General features: G+C 38.7%; 1 protein-coding gene across 6 annotated transcripts in view; it reads right to left on the reverse strand.

Moving 5' to 3' along the window:
* PATJ (PATJ crumbs cell polarity complex component) overlaps window positions 1-23,817 on the reverse strand; it is a 346,985-nt gene that overhangs the window by 62,534 nt on the left and 260,634 nt on the right. For all 6 annotated transcript variants that reach the window (XM_081306348.1, XM_081306345.1, XM_081306347.1 and 3 more), the window contains 3 exons: window positions 9,214-9,288; window positions 4,834-4,951; window positions 177-310 (listed from right to left, as the gene is read on the reverse strand). In XM_081306348.1, the coding sequence (XP_081162474.1) occupies window positions 177-310; window positions 4,834-4,951; window positions 9,214-9,288 (327 nt within the window). The remainder of the gene's footprint in view (window positions 1-176; window positions 311-4,833; window positions 4,952-9,213; window positions 9,289-23,817) is intronic.

The raw sequence follows: 23,817 nt of genomic DNA on the forward strand, positions 1-23,817 counted from the left end.
AAAAAAAAGAAAGAAAGAAAAAGAAAAGAAACACTTGAAAACTGGCAATTATATGGAAGCACATGATATTTCCCATAATATTAAAATGCTGAGTCTTCCATAGATGTGTTCCAGGGCCATAAAGAGCCCCAACAGTTAATTCTGGGATAATCGATATATTTTACATAGAAACTTACCAAGGGTGTATCTCTTCCTCCCACAATGCTGAGACCAAGGCCTGAGCGTCCCTTGGATATTTCTATAATCATTTCCTGGCCAGGGACAATGGGACACGTTGCAGGATCCACTGACAGAGGAACCTGGAAGCTACCTGGCGGGAGGAAAGAAAGAAAGAATAATGAGAGGCAGTCTGGCCTGCATGCTCCATTACTGGCAGAGCACAGAGTTTGCATGTGTTTATCATTTCACTCTCCTCCTGCCAAGAATCATGAAGGAAAAACCTTGGTCATTCACTCAGGGATGAAATGCGACATTCCTATGACTTTTTTTTTTTTTTTTTTTTAAGTGATGCTGGGCTTGCACCAGGGCCTCACACATGCCAGGCCAGCGCTTCACCACTGAGTTACATCCCCAGCCTCTTGAAGCAAACCAGAGACCCCAGATGGATCTTAGATCTGCTTAAAGTTGTTTAAACCTCAAAACACATCATGAGAACCATCAGGGGAAAATTTAACATAATTAAGCCATTGGGTACATAAAGTCATATGTTATAATGAGTAAAAAAAGTTTGGTATGCCAGAAGATCCTGAGTTATAAAACACTAAAAGTGCTTAAATACTTTCAGTTAGACACAATATATGGATTATAATATATAAAATATTTACTCAATAAAGTATGTTTTAACTGAATCCAATACTTATTTAAAATTTATCTTCAAATATATTACAGGTTGAGCATCATTAACCCAAAAATCTGAAATCCAAAAATTTCTGAACATTGACAAGATGCTGGCACGAGTGGAAAGTTCCATCTCGAATGCATGGGGTCATGGGTTGATCCCCAGTCTTGTCAAAAAATTAAAAGAAAAAAGAAAATTCCATACCTCTCTTCATAGGATGGATAATAGTCCAGTTAAAATGCAGGTACACTAAAAACACTGTATAAAGCTATTTTCCAGCTGCATATATAAGGTAGATATGAAATGTAAATGAATTTTGTGTTTAGACTTGGGTCTCATCCCAAGCTATCTCATTAAGTATATGCAAATATTCTAAAATCCAAAATCTGAAATACTTCTAGTCCTAAGCATTTTAGGCAAGGGATACTCAACCTGTAAATAGAATAGTAAAAAATAATTTAAAAAAAAACTATTATAAAAATACACTCAAGAATACTTCCTGGGTCCATTAGTGAGAATTTTTAAAAATATTTAATTTTTTTGTTGTAGTTGGACACAATACCTATTTTTTATTAATTTACTTTTATGTGGTGCTAAGGATTGAACCCAGGACTTCAAACATGCTAGGTGAGAACTCTACTGCTGAGCCACAACTCCAGCCCCTAGTGAGAGTCTTTTAAGGAGTTACTGCTGATCTATAAGTTTCACTTTAAAAAAAAATCATTGTGTTAGTGCCAGGTATAGTATGCACACTTGTAATCCCAGCAATTCAGGAGGTTGAGGCTGGAAAATTTCCAAGTTTGAAGCCACCCTCAGCAAATTAGCAAGGCTTAAGCAACTTAGTGAGACCCTATCTCAAAATGAAAAAAAAAAGGGCTGGGCATGTGGCTCAGTAGTTAAGCATCCCCAAGTTAAATACACAATACCAAAAATAAAACAAAACAAAACAAAAAGAAATAAAGGAAAAAAATCATTGTTTAAGAATGGATTTTTCTAAAAACTAAAAAAAAATATATGCAAGAGAAGAGGTTTAATAACACTCCTTGATCCACTTCTATATATGTGCATTTACCAGACAAATAAACCTAGTCTATCAAACAAACAAACAAACAAACAAAAAACACTCTTCCAGACATGGTAGCACAAACCTGTAATCCCAGTGACTCAGACTGAGACAGGAGGATCGTGGGTTCAAGGCTAGCCTGGACAACTTAACCAGACACTGACTCAAATAAAAAATAAAAAGAACAAAGATGTAGCTCAGTAGTAGAGCATCCCTGGGTTAAATCCCCAGTACAAACACACATTCTCTCTCTCTCTCTCTCTCTCTCTCTCTCTCTCTCTCTCTCTCTCTCACACACACACACACACACACACACACACACACACACAGAAAGTCAAAACATTCAAAATATTAGTTTCAAGAGACTCTTAGTAGATAGAAATTTCTACACAATGCCAACTTTTCTGTTAATTACTAAGACTGATCATCTTGAGGACTGATTCCTACATTGTGATAAAATTTAAAAGGCTGAGAAAAGAGGGCCCCATCTGCTGGTGAGCTGTAGTTAGTGCACAGAAACCAAGATGAAATCCACAATGCTTCATTAGATTATATAATAAGCAGGGGACTGCATACTACAGCCCTTTGGCCAAAACTGGTTTTTACATTTTCAAAATGCAAAAAAAAAAATTAAAAAATAATATTTCCATTCATGTAAAAGGTATATGAAACCCAAGTTTTGGTTTCCATAAATAAACCTGTATTGGATACAGCCTACTAGCCCACATATGTATAGTCTATTGCTGCTGTCATACTACGAAGGCAGTTGAGTAGCTGTAACAGAGAACATCTGGCCTGTGAGGCTAAAATTTTAACTACTTGGTTCTTTACATTGGCTGTCCTGTCCACATGGAATTTATTAATCTAATGGTCTCCCAGTTAAAAGCAAGAAATTTAGTGATACAACCTCAGTAACAATAAAAAGTGCCCTATTAGAAGAATATTAAATTGTAAACCTAATCTGTTTCTAGATCTTTGTGAAGCATATATAGTTCACATTGCCACTCCTGTTAATTTACAATAAAAATGATGGACAATACTGGCACAATTTCACAGATGCTTTTAAAAGTTTATATTGCTTTTGTAAATGACCAGCTTACTCTTCCGAATGAGGAGAGAATACAGTAAGAGATATGGGAGATGGCATTTCTTTCCCTCCTCTGCTCCTTCCTCACCCTAGCGAGTCCTGAGTCAGTCTTTGAATTTATTTCTCTTAATAGAATTCGGTCCAAATCGGGATCATATCAATTCTTCAATAAATGTTTGGAAAGTGGGTGAGAAATGAATAAAATTCCCATAAATTAAAATGTAGAGTCATAAATTTATCTTATTTGGTATAGATACTGATATATATTACCAAAATTCAACTGTCTACACATCCAGTCAGCAATTTTTCTTGGTCAAAGTCCAGGTATACATATTTTGCAGATTGCTGGCCATACAGTCTCAGCTGCAACTACTTAACTCCATTTTTATAGTGTGAAAGCAGCATGCTGTTTACTCATTTGTGTAAATACATGAGAGTCTCAATAAAACTATTAGTGAACATGGAAATATGAATTTCATATTTTCATAAATAGGCTTTTTTCCCAACCTTTAAAAATGTGAAAACTAAAAAATAAAAATGTGAAAACCTGGCTGGGGTTGTAGCTCAGTGGTAGAGCACTTGCCTAGCATGTGTGAGGCCCTGGTTTCGATTCTCAGCACCACATATAAATAAATAAAATAAAGGTCCATCAACAACTAAAAAATTATATGGAAAAATAAATAAATAAAGGTATTATGCCTATTTTAAAAAAGTAAAAACCATTTTAAGTTCATAAACTAAACAGGAAGAGGTAGTAGGCTACATTTGACTCACAGGCCATAGTTTCTTGGTCATGTTCATTAATTATTTTACTATAAACACAGTGCTTTAAAATAAAACCTACTTGTTAAACTTTTTATAAAAAAGTTAATATTTATGAAAAAAATATACTAAAGACAAGCTGGACATGTTATGCACTCCTGTAATCCCAACTACTTAGGAGGCTAAGGCAGGAGGATGGCAAGTTTGAGGCAGCACTGGGCAACTTAGCAAAGCCCTATCTCAAAATAAATTTTTTTAAGAAAAGGATTGATTATGTACTTTAGTGACAGAATGCTTTCTAGCATATTCAAGGGTCTTTGGTTCAATTTTCAGTACTACATACACACAAACATTAAAGACAAATAATACCAAAAGGTATCAGGCTTGCTGAATTAACACAGGGTCATGTTTTGCCAATGGTGAGAGTAGTGTTTCAAAGCGTCCATTTTTCACTGATTAATATTGCATAAAACCAAAGTGGAAATATCTGTTGTTCATTTCAAAGTTCTGTGTTCAACCCTCAGTCAGCATGATTCAAGCCAGGAAGTTAAAGAAAGAAAGTACACATCAATTTCTTTAAGCACTGAAAATAAATCTTCAAATGGCTTACATCAACATGTAGTGCTAAAATTTGGGTTCAATATGATTTTTTAAGATATTAATCATGACCTAAATATAATCTTTTGCAGTGACTAGAGACTCATCTATCAGGCCAGACTCAAATAGCAATTACTGGGCTGGGGATGTGACTCAGTGGTACAGTATGTGCCTTGCATGCACAAGGCTCTGGGTGATCACCACCACCAAAGCCAAAACAAACCAACAAATAGAAAAACAAACAGCATTTACTACGGGCCTTGTCTGTTCCAGTTCTTTTATATTCCACCAGTAGTAGGCAACACCAACGGCACAGATGGAGAAATGGTTTAGGAAGTACAGTGATCTATCCAAGTTCCAAAGCTGAGGAATGGAGTAGGGGTGCAGAGCTCCCTGTCTCTGGTCCAGTTGTCTTTTTAGGACACCATGATCCCTTCCTTCTCTAATATTTCATGAGTCAATGCAGCTCGGGGAAAAGAATCATACCACAGCTGGTGAAGTCGGTATCTGATGAATGATATGATGGAGTTGGCGCTAACGGTATCTCTTGTGAACTGAAGGAGGCTTTTGTTGAATATTTTTGCTCTTTCATCTGGCTGGCAGCCTACAAAAGGAAGGAAAATTAGATGAACAACATCAAAGACTGACAGGAGTGGTAACATGATACCAAAATAAAGATACATTCCAATACTGTTTTTTGAGACTTAAGGATGGGGAAGGTGGCAAGAGTAATTAGGTTGATTTTTGCCCCATGCTTCCCTGTTAAACGTTATAGGTAAGATGCTTTAGTGAAGGAAGAAAGGAAGGAAGAAAGCTGAAGGTACTCTATCATTGTGATCTGTATATGAAGCTGGGCTGGAGAAAACCAATATCAAGTCCACATGTCTGTCTGAGCTCAGTGAAAAACAATCTATGCTGCAGATTTTCTGAACACACAACACTGTCTTTCTCTGCAGGATACACAAATAATAGTCAAAGATACATTAGGTAGGTTAATAAGCAACACCAGGGGAAGGAAGGGGAAAGAAATATCCAGTGAATGCCTACTAAATGCCAGGTACATCAATTACATTTAATTCATCTAAAGGAACTGTCCCTTATTCACCTTTGATACCCGGTGCCTGGAAAATAGCAAGTACTCAATAAAGGTTTGATGAATGAATGAATGAATGAATGAATGAATGAATGAACAGGTACAGAAGATCAAAACTAAAGAGATGGGAAACTCAGGGTTGGAAGTTAACATGCAATTGAGTGACCTATAGGGACTTCTGTGTGAGCTTTGGAAAATCAACTTGTAATTCTGGATTTTGCTAATGATACCCCCAATGAATATTAAGACACTGAGAGAAGACAAAAGGACTCCATGCTTGCTTAACAGGCAGTTAAGAAAGAGGCAGTGACCTGACCTGCCTTCTGGATTTGTAGTTAGTCAGGGAACCCATCCCCAGCTGAAGGATTCTGGTGGACATAGTGAAGCACCAGGCTGATCCTGGAGTCTAGAAATAGGACCAAGAACTGCTCCAGAACATTTCAAGATTCTGCCATGGAAGGGCTGTTTCTCAGCACAGGGCATCACACTTATAGTTTTCAAAACACTTGTATATCTGTGAACCCATCAATCAATGTACAGCCCTGAGAGTTAGTCGATAATATTTTGTTTTGATAAATCAAGACACAAATGTCAAGTGACAACCCTCAAATCACATAGCTAATTTGAGTAAGAGGTAGACTGAAAGTCAGTAGGTGAAGAACACTACAAGTTTCAAGCATTTACCAAAGAGCTGCTAGGCCATAATTCTATGGGGGTTTAGTTTTTTCCTTGCAGTTTTTCTATCATGATCATTTAATAGTGACTGTACATATATTTTAAAAGACTCAGTTATATACTGAGCAGTGATTTTAAAGAGAGAAAAGTGGAAAAAAGACAACGAAAGGGTTAGTACCAGAAAACTGAGCACTGAAATAACTGAGATAGCCAGCTGCATAGAGGACCACATCTACCAGCCTTCTTAAGGCAGGTGTGCCCAGAAGTCCTGGTCAGTGGGTGTGTAGTTTCCAGGTCATTCTCTTAAAGAGAAAGATCCTGCCTTTCCCTCCAGCCTGGCTGAAATGCAGCTGTACTGGTAATAAATACAGCAGCCATCTTAGACCAGAAAATAGATGTCATGATTGGATGGAGGTAATCCAGTAAGAATGGTTATCAGATAAGAGGTTCCATGACACTATGGAGACACAACATCATGCTGAAATTGATCACACCCAGATTGCCTTGTGAAATAGAAGCTTCTTGCAGCAATTGAGTCTATATTTTACATCCAGTACTTTATTTTACATCAGTACTTTACATCCAGCTTTCACTTTGTATCATCTCAAGAAAGAACACGCATTCCCAACAAACCCAAAGGCAAACTACAAGTTTTGTTGTTGTTTTCTAAAAAACCATATGAATTTTATAACAGAAAAGTACAGAGTAAACAGTTACTAGAATAGAACTTTTATAAAAGCAGGGAATGTTTGTAGCTCTTCTCTGTAACCCAGTTCCATGTAGCCTCTGGTGCTTAATAAATGACCAATAAGGGTTGGGGTTGTGGCTCGGTGGTAGAGTGCCTGTCTGGCACATGTGAGGCACTGGGTTTGATATTCAGTACCACATAAAATATATAAATAAAATAAAGGTACTATGTCCATCTACAACTAAAAAAATATTTTAAAAAATACATACAGGTAGAATTGAATTCCATTTAAAAATAAGAAAATAGGGGCTAAGGATGTAGCTCAGTGGTAGAGCACTTGTCTAGCTTGTGTAAGGCCCTGGGTTTAATCCCCTGCACTGCAAAAAACCAAACCAAAAAACAATAAGAATAAGGACACAGTCTATGGAGATCAAATGGAACATCTAACCATAGATGCAGAGGCAGAACAACTGCTGGTAGGTGTGGTGACAGGTAAACTTGGGTCTCCTGTGGCTCATCCATTAGTACAGAATCAAACTACTAAGTATGGAGGAGAAGAGAATGGATTTGCTGTCATGTATCACTATAATAGATTATAAAGCTGGAGTGGATTTTGCATGTCATCCAACCCAATTAAACCAGTGATTCTCAACCCTGTCTCACAACAGGAATACCTAGGAAGTTAAAAAAAAAAATGGATCTGGACCCTTCCCTCCATTCCAGACCAAATAAACAGCAAAGGGTACGGAGTCCAGGGAAAGTGTTCCTCCCTCTTCCTTTCTTTCTTTTTAAAAATTGAGACTTATTGTTTAAAGTTAAAAATGATGGTGTTTTTGTTGTTGTTGTTGTTGTTTTCCTTTTTGGCACTACAGATTGAACCCAGGGGCACTCTTAACACTGAGCTATATCACCAGCTCTTTTTATTTTTGATTTTGGGACAGGGTCTTGCTAAGTTTCCAAGGCTGGCCTGGAATGTGTGATCCTCCTGCTTCAGCCTCCTGAGTAGCTGGGATTATAGGTGTGTGCCACTGACACTGAAGAATCATGAATTAACTCAGAGCTTCTGAGAGATTCACAGAAACCTCTCAGTTGTAAAACCTCTGTGGTTGTATCAAAATTATACTTATTAGGATTTTTTTGAAGAAAAGTGTTCCACTTTTTCAGGTCCCCAGGATAAGAAAAAAAAAATCACTACTTAAAAGAAGACATGAATTGCTAAATTTGCTACCACTAACTTTATGACCATAGACAAGTCACTTAACCTCCTCATCTGTAAATTGAGAGTGATGCATCTGTATTTTGCAAGGTTATCATGAAGGTTAGGGATAAATAAATAAATCTAGTACTATGCCAGGAATAACCTAGGAACCCAATTAAGAATAACTATTAATTTTAATTTTTATTTTTTTCTGAAGGGACAGGTCTTCCTGACCTGAGCTGGGTGGAGATGGAACCCAGGGCTACATACATGCTGTAACCCAACCCTATTAATGCTTTCTTTTTTTTTTTTTTTTTTTTTGGTCCTCTTTTAACATGCTAATAAGCTATCGGGAGCTTCTCACTGATAATCTTCAGGGATGGAAAATTCCATTTCCATGAAGAAGCTCATGCCATTTGGAGCAGCTTGAACAGTTGGGAAGATCTCTATAATGAGCTAACCTGGCCTCACTGCAGATGCTGCCCCACTGATCTCTGATCATTTCTCTTCTGCAGCCACAGAAAAGGCTTATCATTTTCCCAGAGGAAAATGCTTTAGACACCTCAGTGCACATTTTTAAGAAGGGAGAAGAAAAGCCAGATCATGTTAGGATTTACCTCAGCTCAACAATTCAATGGTTATGAAATTTTAGAGATGCTTTATACATGACTTGAGATGAACAATAATATATAAAATGCTAACACATTAGCAGGATTTGTAAACACATTACATAACACAAAAATCTGGTTTTAAATGAAAAAAAAATGCTTATGAGTTTCCATTGAACTTAATTTGATTATTTTGCAAGGTTCTTTTTACATTTGTTGATTGGTTGGTTTTTTGAGGTGCTAGGGATCAAACCCAGGGCCTTATACATGCTAGGCAAGTATATAACCATGGAGCTATGTCACTCCTGAGCCTAGCTACATCTTTTTTTTTTTATTAAATTTAGGCTTTTAGCATAGAATCTCAGAGAATTTTCAAAGGGATTTTCTTTGGCAGTGTTTGAAATATCATACACTCCTTGTGAGCTCTAGTTACCTACAGTTTCTGAAACATACAAATAGTGAATAATGGAAATTTTATTTTTATTTATTTATTTATTAAGTGATAAAGGATTTGATCTTATGGTAATCACCTCCACTTCTTCCAGAATATAGTTTATATTGCACACCACACCAGTAGAGCAAAACCTAAGCACAAGTTACATACATCATCAGTTGGGTACTCCAGTGTCTTCTGATGGTCTGACACGGCAACTTGACCAATCACCTGGGACAGGTCTTCCTGAAACATGAAAGGTGAGATCAATTAGTGACATAGTAGGGCTCAGTAGCATTTTCCAACTTTGGCAGTTAGTTACCATTTAACAGAAAAGAAAATTACCAAGACACGTCAGAATCCAATGCATAGGCAAAGGACAGCTTATTAACTGAAATGATACTTTATAAATTGGCCAGAATGTTAAAGTCTGCCTCCCACCACATCTTACCCTTTTATTATAGGCAAATTTTTAGGGGAAAGTATCATCTGATTATTTAGTTTAAGGCATGAACTTTTGCAATTGGGCGGGGGTGGGGGGCAAGGCAGGAAACATGGAGAGACACTGATTTGGACAAGAGAAAGCATTAGTCTGCTCTGGTGCTTGGAAAATCTGAGAGAACACTGGCTGGGGTCTAGCACTCAGAAGGTGGGATGGGAAACTGATCTGGAAATGAAAAGAAATTCCTTGACTTAAGAGTTCTCTACACACCTGAGCAGATTACTTGACCTCTTTAAGCCTCAATTTCCTCATCTACAAAATTGGAAAAAAAAAAAAAACAGTAGTCAGACTATAGGGCTACTAAGAGGATTAAATGAAGCAATATATGAAAGCACTTGGCACAGCATCTGGCAAATATCAGCATTTGATAATGATGCTTGTTATGACAGTAAATGGAATTGAGCTATGTTCCCAAATGCAGGGTGAATTGGTCAGAACAAAACAATGACCTGGACAGGACACTTTCTCCTGTGGGGAACGTTGGAACAAATATCTGACATTCCCTACCCTGACTTCCTTTTCTGGGCTTATTCACACACCCATTCCTCAATAGACTCCCGCCAGATTTGTAACAACACATAGATAACAATTGGGTTATGCCCAGCTGCTCCTTATGAGATTAGGTAACAAGCCATCCTGCCTCACTGGTTCTCTATTGGTTTACAGCCTGAGAAATTTAACCCCAGCACACAATCCTGAGACTGAAACCTAGGTCCCCTCGATGGTTGTGACTACCTTAGCTGACTTATTTTATAGGGCTGGACTCTTCTCACTCATCTAAATTCTTTTAAATTTTCTTCTTATGGGGCAAAAATATTAGAATCCATGTCTCCCTCCCTTAAACTTTGTTCCTGAATAGATCATAAGACATAAAATGAACTTATGATCACACGTAAGTTCATCACATCCCATAATTCTTCCCTGAGCCCTTGGGAGGTAGCCCTTCATGATCATTTATCATTATTTATGCAGTATTATACTGTTTCCTTTTATGTACATCTCCCATGCACAATATGAACATCTTTGCTCCCTCAGGTAGATTTTGGAGCCAGACAGGAAAGAAAGGGTTAACAGTGAATGTAACTCCTTGTCCTCTATTTTATAAAGGATCATAGTTAAGAACAGGGAAAAAAAAAACACAGAAAGGTTGACAAGGCTAACAGGTGCTTTTTTAGAGTAAAAACTCCAAATGGCCCTATAAATAGAAACCACTGATATTTTTCCTTCTCGTGTGAATCAAACAGAGGGAGCAAAAGTAAGAGTCTCCTACAAAAATGTAGAAGGAGTAAGTGAGGAACTGAACTTCTGAAAAGGTGTTAGAAATAACCAAGGTGCTCAGGTGCTGCAGGAAATCAAACCTAGGTCTGATTGTACTTGAAAGCGGGTGGGCAAGGCATTTACTCCTGCCAGAAGGGTGTGCTACAGGGACCTGGTTAGCAAGTGGGCTACATCCCTAATGCAGCACTGCCCTTCACCCCAACTAGAGGAGCTTGGGGGTACCGTCAACATGATTAGCTCATTTTAAACCTGGGGTGGACAAAGGGCTATAATTAAAATGGCTAAAATTGAATACAACTAAGGCTAAATGTTATATTCTGAAAATGGACTATCTTTCTATTTATCACAATGTCTGGGCCAATCTCATTTCTCAGGCTGGCTACCCTCAGCCCTCTGAACCCAGGGAAGGGGCTGGTAGTACCGAGGATGAAAAATGACGACAGCTGGTTTCTACTGAGCACTGACTCTGTCCCTGCTTCTGAGCTAGGCTCATTACACATTTACTGATGTACACGATAATGTACTATTATAATTTCTTTTTAGAGTAGCAGCAACTGAGGCACAGAGAAGCTAATTATTTGCTAAGCCAGAAGTTAACCCAGACACAAGTTGCTCCCAACCAAGAGCAAATGGCAAGGGGAAGGGAAAGCACTTCTGACCTCCAACAACACAGGAGGCTCTTGGTCAGCGATTCCATTATTAGGTTCAATGCTGGGTCAGAACAAGTCATGCCTGCCTGTTTTGAACTTGGGATGGGGGAAGAAAAATCAAAACCATCAGAGTGGGGCAGGGAGAGGGAGCATGAGAGGAATAGACGAACTTTAGATAGGGCAGAGGGGTGGGAGGGGAAAGGAAGAGGCATTGGGTTAGAAATGATGGTGGAATGTGATGGACATTATTATCCAAAGTACATGTATGAAGACATGAATTGGTGTGAATATACTTTGTATACAACCAGAGATATGAAAAATGTTGCTCTAGATGTGCAATATGATTTATAATGCATTCCACTGTCATATATAAGTAAAAAAAATAATAAATAAAAAAGAATAAGGAACCATAAAAAAGAAATGAAAGAAAGAGAAAACCCATGGCCACCACAGTGACCTTGGGTCACTTTCTTTTGTGTTTAAATATCTATTTAGAATTTGCTAATCTCCTATATGTCAATCTCTCAACTATAGGAGATTACTGAGCCAGTACTTGATATTATGCACCAGTGGACTCCTAGTGCCCTAAAAGCTGAGTCTGGAGACAATCCAAGATGTTAACTTTGCACAGAAAGCTCCTTAATAAGAAGACTGAGGAAGCATATGGAAAGATCATGTTGTTTCATGAAACAGACTGATATGACACATTCTTTGGTATTATGTTATAACCCTCAGGACAGTACTATGAGCTCTTAAAAGATGATGCTTTGTGGGCCAGGGAAATTATTTTCATCAATAGAAAGCACGTCTGAGCTGGGCATGCCTACAATCCCAACAACTCAAGAGGCTGAGGCAGGAGGATTGCAAGTTCAAAGCCCATCTGAGCAACATAGTGTGATCCTGTCTCAAGATAAAAAATAAAAAGGGCTGAGGACATAGTTCAATGGTTCAATTTCTAGTATCATCAAAAAAAAAAAAAAAGGAAGACACTTCTGAATTTCTGAGGGATAGACATAACAGGCAACAGGGAATATATGTGATAGAGGTAATGACAGAAGTATCCTGCAGCAATGCCTACAGCTGGTTGACTTCAGTCCCAAATCTGGGTAATCAAAACACCTCTTCTAATTGTTCTAAGGGTAGACATATGAATCAAAAAAGAACATCCTACAGATTTTCCAAAGTGGGCCCAAGGGAAGAGTCAGCTCCTTTGTGTTGGACAGGCTTCTGGTAGCCACAGTCACACCATGCTGAAGAAGCATGTCTGCAGCAGAAAGAAATCGACAGAAAAGCAGAGAATCCCCCTTGCAGATCTCTGGTTCCAACTGTCCCTGAGGCTCAGTGGGACAATCCTGCCCTTCCTGTGTGGGGGTGTAAAGAGGGAAATCTGTAGCTTTTCAACAAATTTCCCTTTTTACAGGAAAAGAAAAGTGGGTGATTTTATGAAAATCGAAGGGATATCAGTAGACCAGAGGAATGGGACCAGGGAAAAGGGAAGGGAAGGAGGAAATACTAGGGAATGATATCAACCAAATTATATTATTATATTGTATGCACATATGAATATGTAACAACAAATACCATCATTATATATAACTATAATGCACCAATAAAAAATGTGGGAAAAAATTTCCCCTTTTGCTTAAATAAGGTCAAGTTAAAGTTCTGTCATTTGTAGCCAAGAGATTCCTGATTAAATTGGGGTGAAGACTATCTCTCCCAGAAGGGACTTGGGACAACAAACTCAGATGCATTCAAATGGCAATGAATGAGGTGAAATGAGTATAAGCAGCACACTAGTGAGGGAGTGCTCAGACCAAATAATTCATATTCAACAAGTTTTAAACGTGCCCATTAGACAAACAACAAACACAAATGTCTGCTGTTGAGTTTTGGGCTTCCACTTTGTAGCCCTTGAATAAACTAGAAAAAGATAACCTTTGCCTGGATCAGTCTCAGCCTAATTCTGACTCATCCAACCACCTAGATTAGGTGAAACTGCCTTAGCACAACACCTTTCTTTGCCTTTCAAAAATACTTGTTAACAACAAGAATTACTTATTTACATATTTATTTACCTATTTATTTTGAGATGGGGTCTTGCTATGTTGCCCAGGCTAGCCTGCAATTCCTGGGATCAAGTAACCCTCTTGTCCCAGTCTCCAGGTACCTAGGACTACAGGTATAGGCCATTGTGTCCAGGCAAGAATTACTTATTTAGCAGCTGGGTGGGGTGGTAATCCCAGTGCCTTAGGAGGCTGAGGCAGGAGGATTTCAAGTTATAGACCAGCCTCATAAATTTAGCAAAATCCCATTTCAAAATAAAAAAACAAAAAGCAGGGACATAGATCAGTGGTTTAAAGTCCCATCCTCAGTACCACACCCAACCCCAAAATATATATGTGTATGTGTATGTAAAACTTATTTAAAGTTGGATGCAAATCCTAGCTGCAACATTCAATAGTTGAATATCTCTGCCCCTCAGTTTCCTTATCTACACTATAGGGATAGGAGCAGATCAATCTCCTATAACATATGAATTAGAATGGCGCCCACTGCAGTGCACGGTACATGCCCAGAAAGTCGGCTACTTTATTCTCAGTAGTTCTGAAGGCAGCACCCGGGTCTTGTCCACTCCACAGGCACTGTGGCTAGCTAGCACCATGCTCAGGACATAAGGGGCCCTCCATACAAACTCTCCAGAAAACAGAGTGCCATAAGATCGTGCCTGAGCAGTGCTGGCTTCCATGGGGTCTGGGACTCAGAAGTTGGGCCCTCAGCTAGGGGTGAGAAACGATGAGCTCTGCACTGAGTGTCACATCATTTCACTTCTTTGGAGTCTTAATGCTAAGAATTACGATTATAAGATTACTTTCCCAATTTAGAAAAAAAATCTGATAGTAAGTAATTCCATCCAGGCAAGCTAAATTTCAAGTTGAATAACAAGTCTCCACAGCCCCTGTTAAAGGGAGTGGGAGTAAAGGTGAGCAGATGTCAGAGGTGTGACTCTGTTACAGATGGGCACCTGTATTTCTACTGTCTTTGAGTTCATGAGGTTACTTTCCTTGTCATCCTCATGTCTCCAAATTATCTTCATTTGTCACAAAGAAGGGAACAGAATGGAAGAAAAAAAAAACAAAAGCTTTTCTTTCCTTTTTTTATTCAGTGCGGGAGATTGGACTCAGGGCCTCACGTGCAAGTTTTGCTCTGCCACTGAGCTACACCCCTGCCAAAGCTTTTCTCTTATGATTTTCATGAAGGAAGTAAATTTGACTGTGAATCTACCAAATTTTTTATGACCAGGAAAACAGAACTTATCCTACACGCAAATCTCAAGTGTTTTTCAGAAACAGAAAAGATAAAGAATGATGAGCTGTGAAAAATGTCACATATTTGAATGCACTTGAACTCTGCCATTGCCAATTTGCATACTGTCACAAAAGAGAGGTTCCTGCTGACTCAGGCACATTTTCCTGCCCTCACAGGGAACTAACTCTCAGACCCTTGCTATAGATTCCATTTTCATAGTGGGTTGAAACAGAAAATAAGATTCCCAGTGACATCTGCTCCCAATAGCCAAAGCAGAAATCCAGCAGTTCTTGATGGACTGCAAATTGGGGGTCAAAATGGATTTTAAATATATAGTTCAGGACCTTGTTTTAAAAATGAACAGGATATTACATTTGGGAATTCCAACCTTGAAGTAAAACCTAACAAGGAGCTATAAGCATTAGAAACACATTTTAAACTTGAATGCCAGCATTTTCAAAAAAGGAATATTTTAAATTAAACATGGGAATCAAAATTGATAAATAAGCCTATATCAAAAATCACATGCCATATTATTCCCTTAAAAGTTAAAATTCCAAACTGAATTCATTATGGTCTCCTACAAATCTGGTTTTACCTTTTTTTTTTTTTTAATTGTGACAATATCAACCTCTTGCCCCTCCAGGTTTAAAATCACAGCCTGATCTTGCTGACTTCTCTCATGCCTGCTTTCATTGAATCATTTCTAAGTACTCTTAATTCTAGGGACACAACATGAAGCAAAGTAGATTCTTCTCTGACTGCAATTTCAAAGGTCAGAAACCTTTGGAGTAAACTTTGGGGATGCAGAATTACCTCTTAAGGGGAACAAGTAACTAAGACCAAAGAAATATTAAGTTGGAGCAAACTAATATTGTTCCAGCATAATTCATAATTTGCCACTTTGCAAGTCAGGAAATGGTTAAATATCAGCAATGTCAAAGGATTCAACACATTATAATTGTGCAAGCTATCATCACACATTATTAGAAAAATGTCATATAGGAAGAGTCATTTTAACACTAAAACTTTAGGTAGGACACAAATTAAAAAGAAGTCCTTCAAATTGAATAGATAAAGCTTTATGAAGAATGCTATATGGTTATCACTTTTCATTCTTCTCAAAGCCACACATGGGTCTAATAACTTTAGTAGTATTTGGACAGAAGAAAGAGGTTAGGTGTTGGAGTCTGAGAGTGGTTCATATCCTGGTTTTCCTATCTTAGGTTATGTACTCTCTGAAAAATTGACTTCTTTAAGCTTTATCTACCACTGAGCTACAACCCACAGATCTTTTATTTTGTTTTAATTTTAAGACAGGGTCTCACTAAGGATGGCCTCAAACTTGTGATCCTCCTGCCTCAGTCTCCCGTCACTGGGACTATAGGCATGCATCATGGCCCCCAGTGGACTTCAGCTTCTTTATGGGTTAATAGCAACTATCTCTTTGTAAAGCATTGTGGCTATGCTGCCTTTCATTCTTTGAAAGTCAGTGAGTCCAACACTGAAGGCTTTGAGTCCTTTATCATGGCATTTACAGGCTCTTAGCCTTTGGGCAAGTAAATTCACTTCTGGAATGCTTAGGTCTCTCATCTGCAAAATGCAGGTGGATAATAAGAAAGCTTTCACTCACGGGAGACGGAGATAACACTCTGTTTAGTTCCTTAAAAAAAACAAAAACAAGTGCTTATGGTGGACTGTACTATTTCTGTCAGGATAAATGAGATCATATGTAAAGTACTTTTCAGAAACAGAAGAGATAAAGAATGGTGAGTGACAGGTACCTACTAAGAAGGCATTCAGTTATTGTTCCCTGTATTACAGAGACCTACAAACAGTCAAGAGTGAATTTATCATCTGTCCACACAAATCTCTTCTTCCTCCTGTTTCTTTTCTTAGTAAACAGTATCAACTAAACTGCCAGTTAGCTGCCCTTGATGTACCTGAGAATCATTCTTGACTTCTCCTGTTTTAACTTTGACACCCACATGATTGTTAACTCCTATTAATTCTAACACCTGTATATACTGAAAATACTGTCCATATTTCTCTGCCCTCACTACTAGATCCCTGGTTTGGGTCACTATCAACTTTCATTTTGATTGTTCTAATAGCTTTTTAACTTTCTCCTTGACTTCAGATTTAATATCTTCTAAATGATTCTTCACAGGGCACTCAGAAGCCCTTCAGAAAGCTAATCTCATTAAAATCCTATCAAATTCCACCTCCAAAGGTTCCCCTGGGTATAAACACCTTTCTCCTGGCCCACAAGGCCCTCCACCATCCAGCTCCTGAGTGCCCAGGGTGGTCTTGAGTACTAGCCCAGGGATGCAGACTTGGTTACCTACCAGAGATGGGGTTAGGGAAGGAAGGCTGGGGGTGGGCAATAAGAGCATGGTAGAAAAGTGGGACTGAAATAAACTGGTGGTACATAATTGAAGGGTAGGCTTAGAAGGCTGGTCCATTTTTAGTAAAAAATGGAAACCAGGATTTTTATGTAGAAGCTCCTCTCTATAAATTTAGCTCAAACATCTTAAGAATATTGCATAGGCTTAGGGAAACATGTCTGTGGGCTGATTCTGAGTCCCCACAGCTGGTTTACTACCTCTGCATTAGACGGGATACAGTGTGTTCCTATACATGAAAGTACCTTATTTATCTTTATATTTGTAGAGCTTGTCCCATCACAGCCTCTCCCTAGAGGTGTGTACTGAATAACAAGAGCCCTGGCACACCTAGATTTTCTATAGTCAACATTTGGTATAATGCTAGTTGTCATTTATGGAGTCTTGCTGCATGCGAAGTGTTGTGCTAAGAGTTTCACGTATAAAAATCATTCTCGCTCTTCACAACATAAAGGTGGGCATCATCCTTTTCCACTATGGGATAAAAAAATGTAGACAGACAGCACAGGCCACTTTTCCAGGTAGGAGCTTAGGAGTGGCATCAGTTGTTTCTGATGCCTTTTTCAACTGGGAAGGCAAGTACTGCCAGTTCATTTAGAGATCCAAGTATCCCTGATCTTTCATTAGTATATTTGAAAACTGTATGTGGATCAAGTATATCAGGTAGAGAGAAGGTCAAGAATGCTCTTATGATGTTGGTATTCTAGCTGGTGGGGACTCTGACATGGTGAAATGTGCTGTCAGCTGTGGTGTGAGTTTCCATGTCACAGCCCACTTAAGTTAATTCCAGAAACACTTCATGCTTCCCCAAGCATCTTGCTACCCTGTAAATTCTAAAATATCCACAGAGACTGCAGATTGGATGCTACCTTGAGTTGACATGAATATGTTCATTTTTCTAGTCCTGCACAAAGGGTCAGAATTATATTTTGCAATGAAAAGATAACAGTAAAGACAGACACCATCGACAGTTTGAAAATTCAAACAGTTTTGAAAAATTGTAGAAAATTGAAATGTTATTGAGGCTGCTATATACAAACCAGGTGTGTAATGACAACTGTCCTTGACCCACAGACTGTACTACTACTGAGCAGTTATACAAAATGATGAAAGAATGCAAGGCACATCTGTTGGGGCCATTTCTAGCAGGGTAATAGTGGGCTGCCAGCCAAGCCCTGGGATACTGCTTATTCTGAAGACCCAGAGATTGAAACTATTGCCATTTAAATAGCTCTAAACCTGCAGTCACAGGCAGGTTTACCGAACACATGCAGAAGTGGGTTTGTACACTGGGAGCAAGAAAAGCAAATCCTTTTACAGGCAACTTTTATGGTACTTAACTGGTAAACACAAACACTTCCTTGCTGGAGAGGAAAGCATATTCATTGTATATGGTCTTTGCAAAAACAAAATCTGAGAATACATACTGCTGCCATCACCGTCTGACTGCCATTTCTGCCATAAACTCCCATCTAGTCTGTTGGCTTCCACTCTGGCCTGGGCAGTCTGATCACCTCACTGAAGCCCCACCTCCTACAGTCCTACATGGCTTCCCCTTGCTGTCAGCCTTGAAGCCTCCTCCTTGATGTGACCTGGCTCCTGCTGACCCCTCTAATTTGGCTTCCAACTCACTAGTTCTGGCACCCATGGACTTACAGTTCATGGACTCCCTGAGTCTCTAAGAGCACCTAGAAATTTCCTTTGATTCTTTTTGGCCACATTCTCAATTATAGTGGGTCCTTGTTGTGTATAGGTTCTGCCTCCAGGGATCCAACCAACCATGGATGAAAATATTAAAAATAAAATTACATCCATATTAAATATGTACAGATTTTTTCCTTGTTGTTATTACCTAAACAATATTACAACTATTTACATAGCACTTACATTATATTAGGTATTATTATCCACAGATGATTTAGAGAGAATGAGATGATGCACACAGGCTATATGCAAACAGTATGCCATTGTAATATAAGGGACTTGAGCATCCAAGGATTTTGGTATTTCAAAGGGGTCCTCGAACCAATTCCCTGAAGGTACTGAGGAATGACTGTATTGTCAACCTCTCCTTCAAATCTCAAGTCAATTATCCTTGGGTGAATCTCCCATGACAAGATCAAATCCTATCATACACCCTCTGCAGTAAGTATCTCTAGTTCTCAGCTTTGATGCAAGTTGAAGTGTCAATCTATTTGTGACACCATCTGAGTAACATCTCTCTCTGTGAAGACTGTAAGCAACATAAGAGACTATGTTTGTTTACCTTCAGTAGCATCTTCCCAGGATCTAACACAGGTATAATAACAGCAGAATGAAAGAACTTATAGCCTTTAATTCTGGTGGACAAAGACACTGAACCTTTTCTACTAAGATATAGATTACTGAACACTTGCAAAATATTCCGGAAGGTGGAGACTTTTTTTAAGGTTGTTTCAGCATTTCTGATTCAGTTTGTGGATTACTTTTTTTATTCCCCTCTTTCCTCTTCCTTCTGGTTGTAGCTTTTTTTTTTTAATCTTTATCAAGACATAATTAACATTACATAATTCACCACTCTATAATATGCAATCCAATACGACTAGCTACAGTATATTCACAAGGTTGTGCAAACATCATCACAATCTAAGTTTAGAATATTTTCATAACCTTGAAAAGAAACCCCATACTCTATTCCTCTGTCCCCTGTCATACACAGCAACTAATCCAATCTCTGTTCCTATAGATAAGCCTCTTCTAGACACTGCATATAAATAGAGTTATACAATTATGTGGCTGTAACATCATGTACCTTTTTCCTTTTCATTGTTAAATATTACATTGTATGCATATGCCACATTTTATCTATTCAGTTAATGGATATTTGAGTTCCTTCTATTTGAGGAGCTGCCATGAAAAATACTGCTCTAAAATTCATGTATAAGTTTTGTATGTTTCATTTCTCTTGAGTATAAAGCTAGGAGTGAAAGTGAGTCATATGGCAACTATGTTTAATATTTTGAAGAATCACAGTTTTCCCAACCACAGATACCACTTTCCATTCCTATCAGCAATGTATGAGAGCTCCAATTTCTCCACATCCTGTCAGCAACTGTTATTATCTGTCTTTTTGATTACAGCCATCCTACTGGGTGTAAGTAGCATCTTATTGTAGTTCCAATGGGCATTTCTCTAATGGTGAAGCTGTTGAGCATTTTTTCATCTGTTCATTGGCTGCTTGCATATCTTCGGAGAAATGCATATTCAGACCTGTACCCACTTTTCACTTGGGTTATTTTTGTTTTTATTATTTTGTTGTAAACTGGTTGCTTTTCAATTACTTTGCTGACTATTAGTAATTATCACAGCATGGAGAAGAATGGCCAAGAATAAAAGAAGAGGCAAATTGGCTTTACATCAAAGCAGAAAATTATGGACTCACACAGGGTCAGTGATACAAAGGCAGAGGTAAGAAAGCAGTACTGTCTCTTCCTTCCTTTCCCTCTCCTGTATTCTGAAGTAACTACTAAGTTTCTAAGGACATCGGGCTGATGTTGAGCTCCAGTCCTCCTCCACTTCAAGCCCTGTCAGAAGCTCTGACAGGGCTGCTCATTGCTGAGTCCCCAGCACACACACCATGTCTGACACACAAGAGTTAACTGGTTAGTGTGTATTGTTTAAACAAATGGATCACACAATGGTATTTCTTCTATTTTACGAAAGGCTGCCTACATGAACTATGTAGGGGAGAGCAGATGGGCTGGAGAGGCAAAGAGAACTGGGGTTAGTCCTAACCATGCCACCCAGCAGCTGTGGGATCTCCACAACGGACGTGCTATGTTCAAGAGTCAGTTCTTATAGTCAAGTAGGGCTAATAACGTGTGCAGTGGGGATAGCTGTTAGGAGAACATCTGGCACAGGTTTGTTTCTTGAAACAGTTTCCTTCCTTTTATGAAACATCTGTTTGAGATCTATACATAGCTTTAATTCTCAGTGTAAAAGGTCTGATAGGCAAACTTGACTCTTTACCAGTTTATATGCCAGTCTCCTACATTAAGAGATCAAGATGAAGACAAAGGGAAATGAAAATCACAAAGTTGAGTGCCAGTGTAACTGTGTTGCTATTCTTTGTGTGTCTGGCTGACAGGTGGCACTACCAGGTGGTTTAGAGCTCAGCCCCTAGTCCAGAGCGAGAGTGATTTCAGGCACTAATTTAATGTTTCAGTGCCTCGGTTTCTTCATCTCTTACATGGTGATAATACTACCGATAACTTCATAGGGCTGTTATGTGAATGTGTGAAAAGATTAGAACAACCTGGCACACAGGCATTCAACTGATGCTGTCTACTATTATTAGCAGGAACTGTTAATTTTAGGTATCAATGTGGCTGCATGAAGGGAAACCCGGAGAGCTTGTACAGCATTGTTACTGAGTATGTCTGTGACCATGGGTCAAGAAAAGACTGGCCTTTGAATCAAGGGAGTAAGTAACATCTGCCCTCAGTGTGGCACATCCAACTGGTTGAGGCCCTGGATAGAACAAAACGCCAGAGGAAAGGCAAAGTCTGTCTCCTCTGGAGTCGGGACACCATCTTCTGTCCTTGGACATCAGAACTTTAGGTTCTGCAGCCTCTGAACTTGGACTGAGACACGAAACTGGTTTCCCTAGCTCTCCCCCTTGCTCACAGCCTGCTGTGGGGCTTGGTCCCCATGATCTGTTCCCCTAATAAGTCTCCTCTCATGTATCTATATATCCTGTTGGTTTTGTCTCTCTGGAGAACCCTAACTAATACATTAAAAGTACATGTTGGGGGTTAAAAAGTTTACTTCAATTTTCATATTATACCTTAATGCTTCACTCAGAATAGCTAATCCTTTTATGGCTAAACCTTATTCCTTTAATCAGAATTACAAAATCATCGTTAACAACAACTCACTCTTAAACAGTGATTACATCGTACACTGGCATGTTCTAAGTATACTTAACATTAACTCCTTTAACTCTTACAACATCCCTTGTTTCTTTCCCTCGTTTTATAAATTCAAAAGTGGAGGCATAGAGAGGTTGAGTCATTTCCCTAGAAATAATGGAACAAGGGTATGAATTCAAGAAGTCTGGCTCTAGTGTTTGTACTACTAAAAAAGAATCATATGAATACGCATATCCTATACATTTGAAAAACACTAAGTTTAACCATAGATTAAAATAATTATTTTAGGGATCTATTAGCTTCTATGCCAGCAAGCTTCAAGGAGCATAGGGCCCTTCAGAGTGAGCCTTGGCTTCCTCAGTTCCTAGTTTTATTATACTTCACTGAGCAGATAAGGTCTCATCTATAAATTTTGGATAAATAATTTCTGCCCTACTTTTATATGCAGTTATTTTGGGAATAATATTGAATAGATCATGAACCCACTTAATACCATTTTAGAAAAAATTGAGATATTTAAAAATCAAGCTAATGAGATAGATGAAATTTTGTTTCATAAATTGCAAAGTTCTGTGTAAACCTTTTTTTTTAAAATGTTCTTTCCAAAGGCTTAAAAAATAATCTTAACAGGCTCTCACCTAGAATTCTGAAATGGATTCCAGATGCTTCCCTGCCTGCCTCCCGTCTCTCACAATTGGAATCCATGCTTCACAACCATCGCGTGATTCACCAAGAAGTTACATCCCCCTTAAGAATATCGTAGAGATGGAATACCTTCTGCAGATATGACAAACGCCTTGGCTGTGTGCTAAGGAATCACTGAGATGGACCACAGCCAGCCTCCACTGAATGGTGGAATAGCACTGGAGAATGCACAGGCCCAGGGAATCCTCTTAGCTCTGAAAACAGTGAGTAGCCCTGCAGAGGTGGGGGATAGCTCTCTGGAGTGCAGTTTCTCTCAGGTAGCAGATTGTGTACACACATAATCATCCCAGCTATCCTCACACATTTAACAAGCACTGAAGATAAAGAGATGAATAATCTTTTAATTTGATAAATTAAATGAATTATTCTATAATTCGCAGCATATAGTCTCTTCAGTTCTGTGATTCCACTGTTCAAAGCTATTGTCCGTTGCTGTTCTACAAAAGCCTACTCCTTACCAGCTATTCCATAATCCAGATTGGTTTTCTGGTTTGGTGGTAGGGATCAAATTCAGGGCCTCGAGCATGCTAAGCATGTGCTCTACTACCACGGAGCTGCACCCCAGCCCACCCAGACTATTTGATTTATCTGGTAACCCTTCTCGACTTCATGCTAGCCTCATCATTCCACTGCCTAATCTTCAAAGGTTCACCTTAAAGGCCCTTATTCTAAGAAACTGTCCCTAATTCCTGAATGAAATGGTTTTCCTTCCTCCTTTAAATTCCCATAACATATCCCCTACTCCATGCATTTCAGCCCGGTATAATTTTTCAGATACAAATTCTATTATTCTGACTGATGATGTAAAGAATAAGATCAAGGCCTAAGTTCTATTCTTAGAGACAACTGTGGCATCCTGCACTGTACCCGAGGAGACATTTGCCTCTCGGAAAACAAGGGAGAAACTTTGAGGAGTTACAGCTTACTGTTTCCAACTAAGGGTGAGAATAGTCAAGGCCTGTATAGATCAGATGTTGCCCTTGGACAAGGAATATTCAGTAACAATCTTAGGATGG

Source organism: Spermophilus citellus (genome assembly GCF_964194105.1).
Source record: "Spermophilus citellus genome assembly, chromosome: 9".
NCBI classification, from domain to species: domain Eukaryota; kingdom Metazoa; phylum Chordata; class Mammalia; order Rodentia; family Sciuridae; genus Spermophilus; species Spermophilus citellus.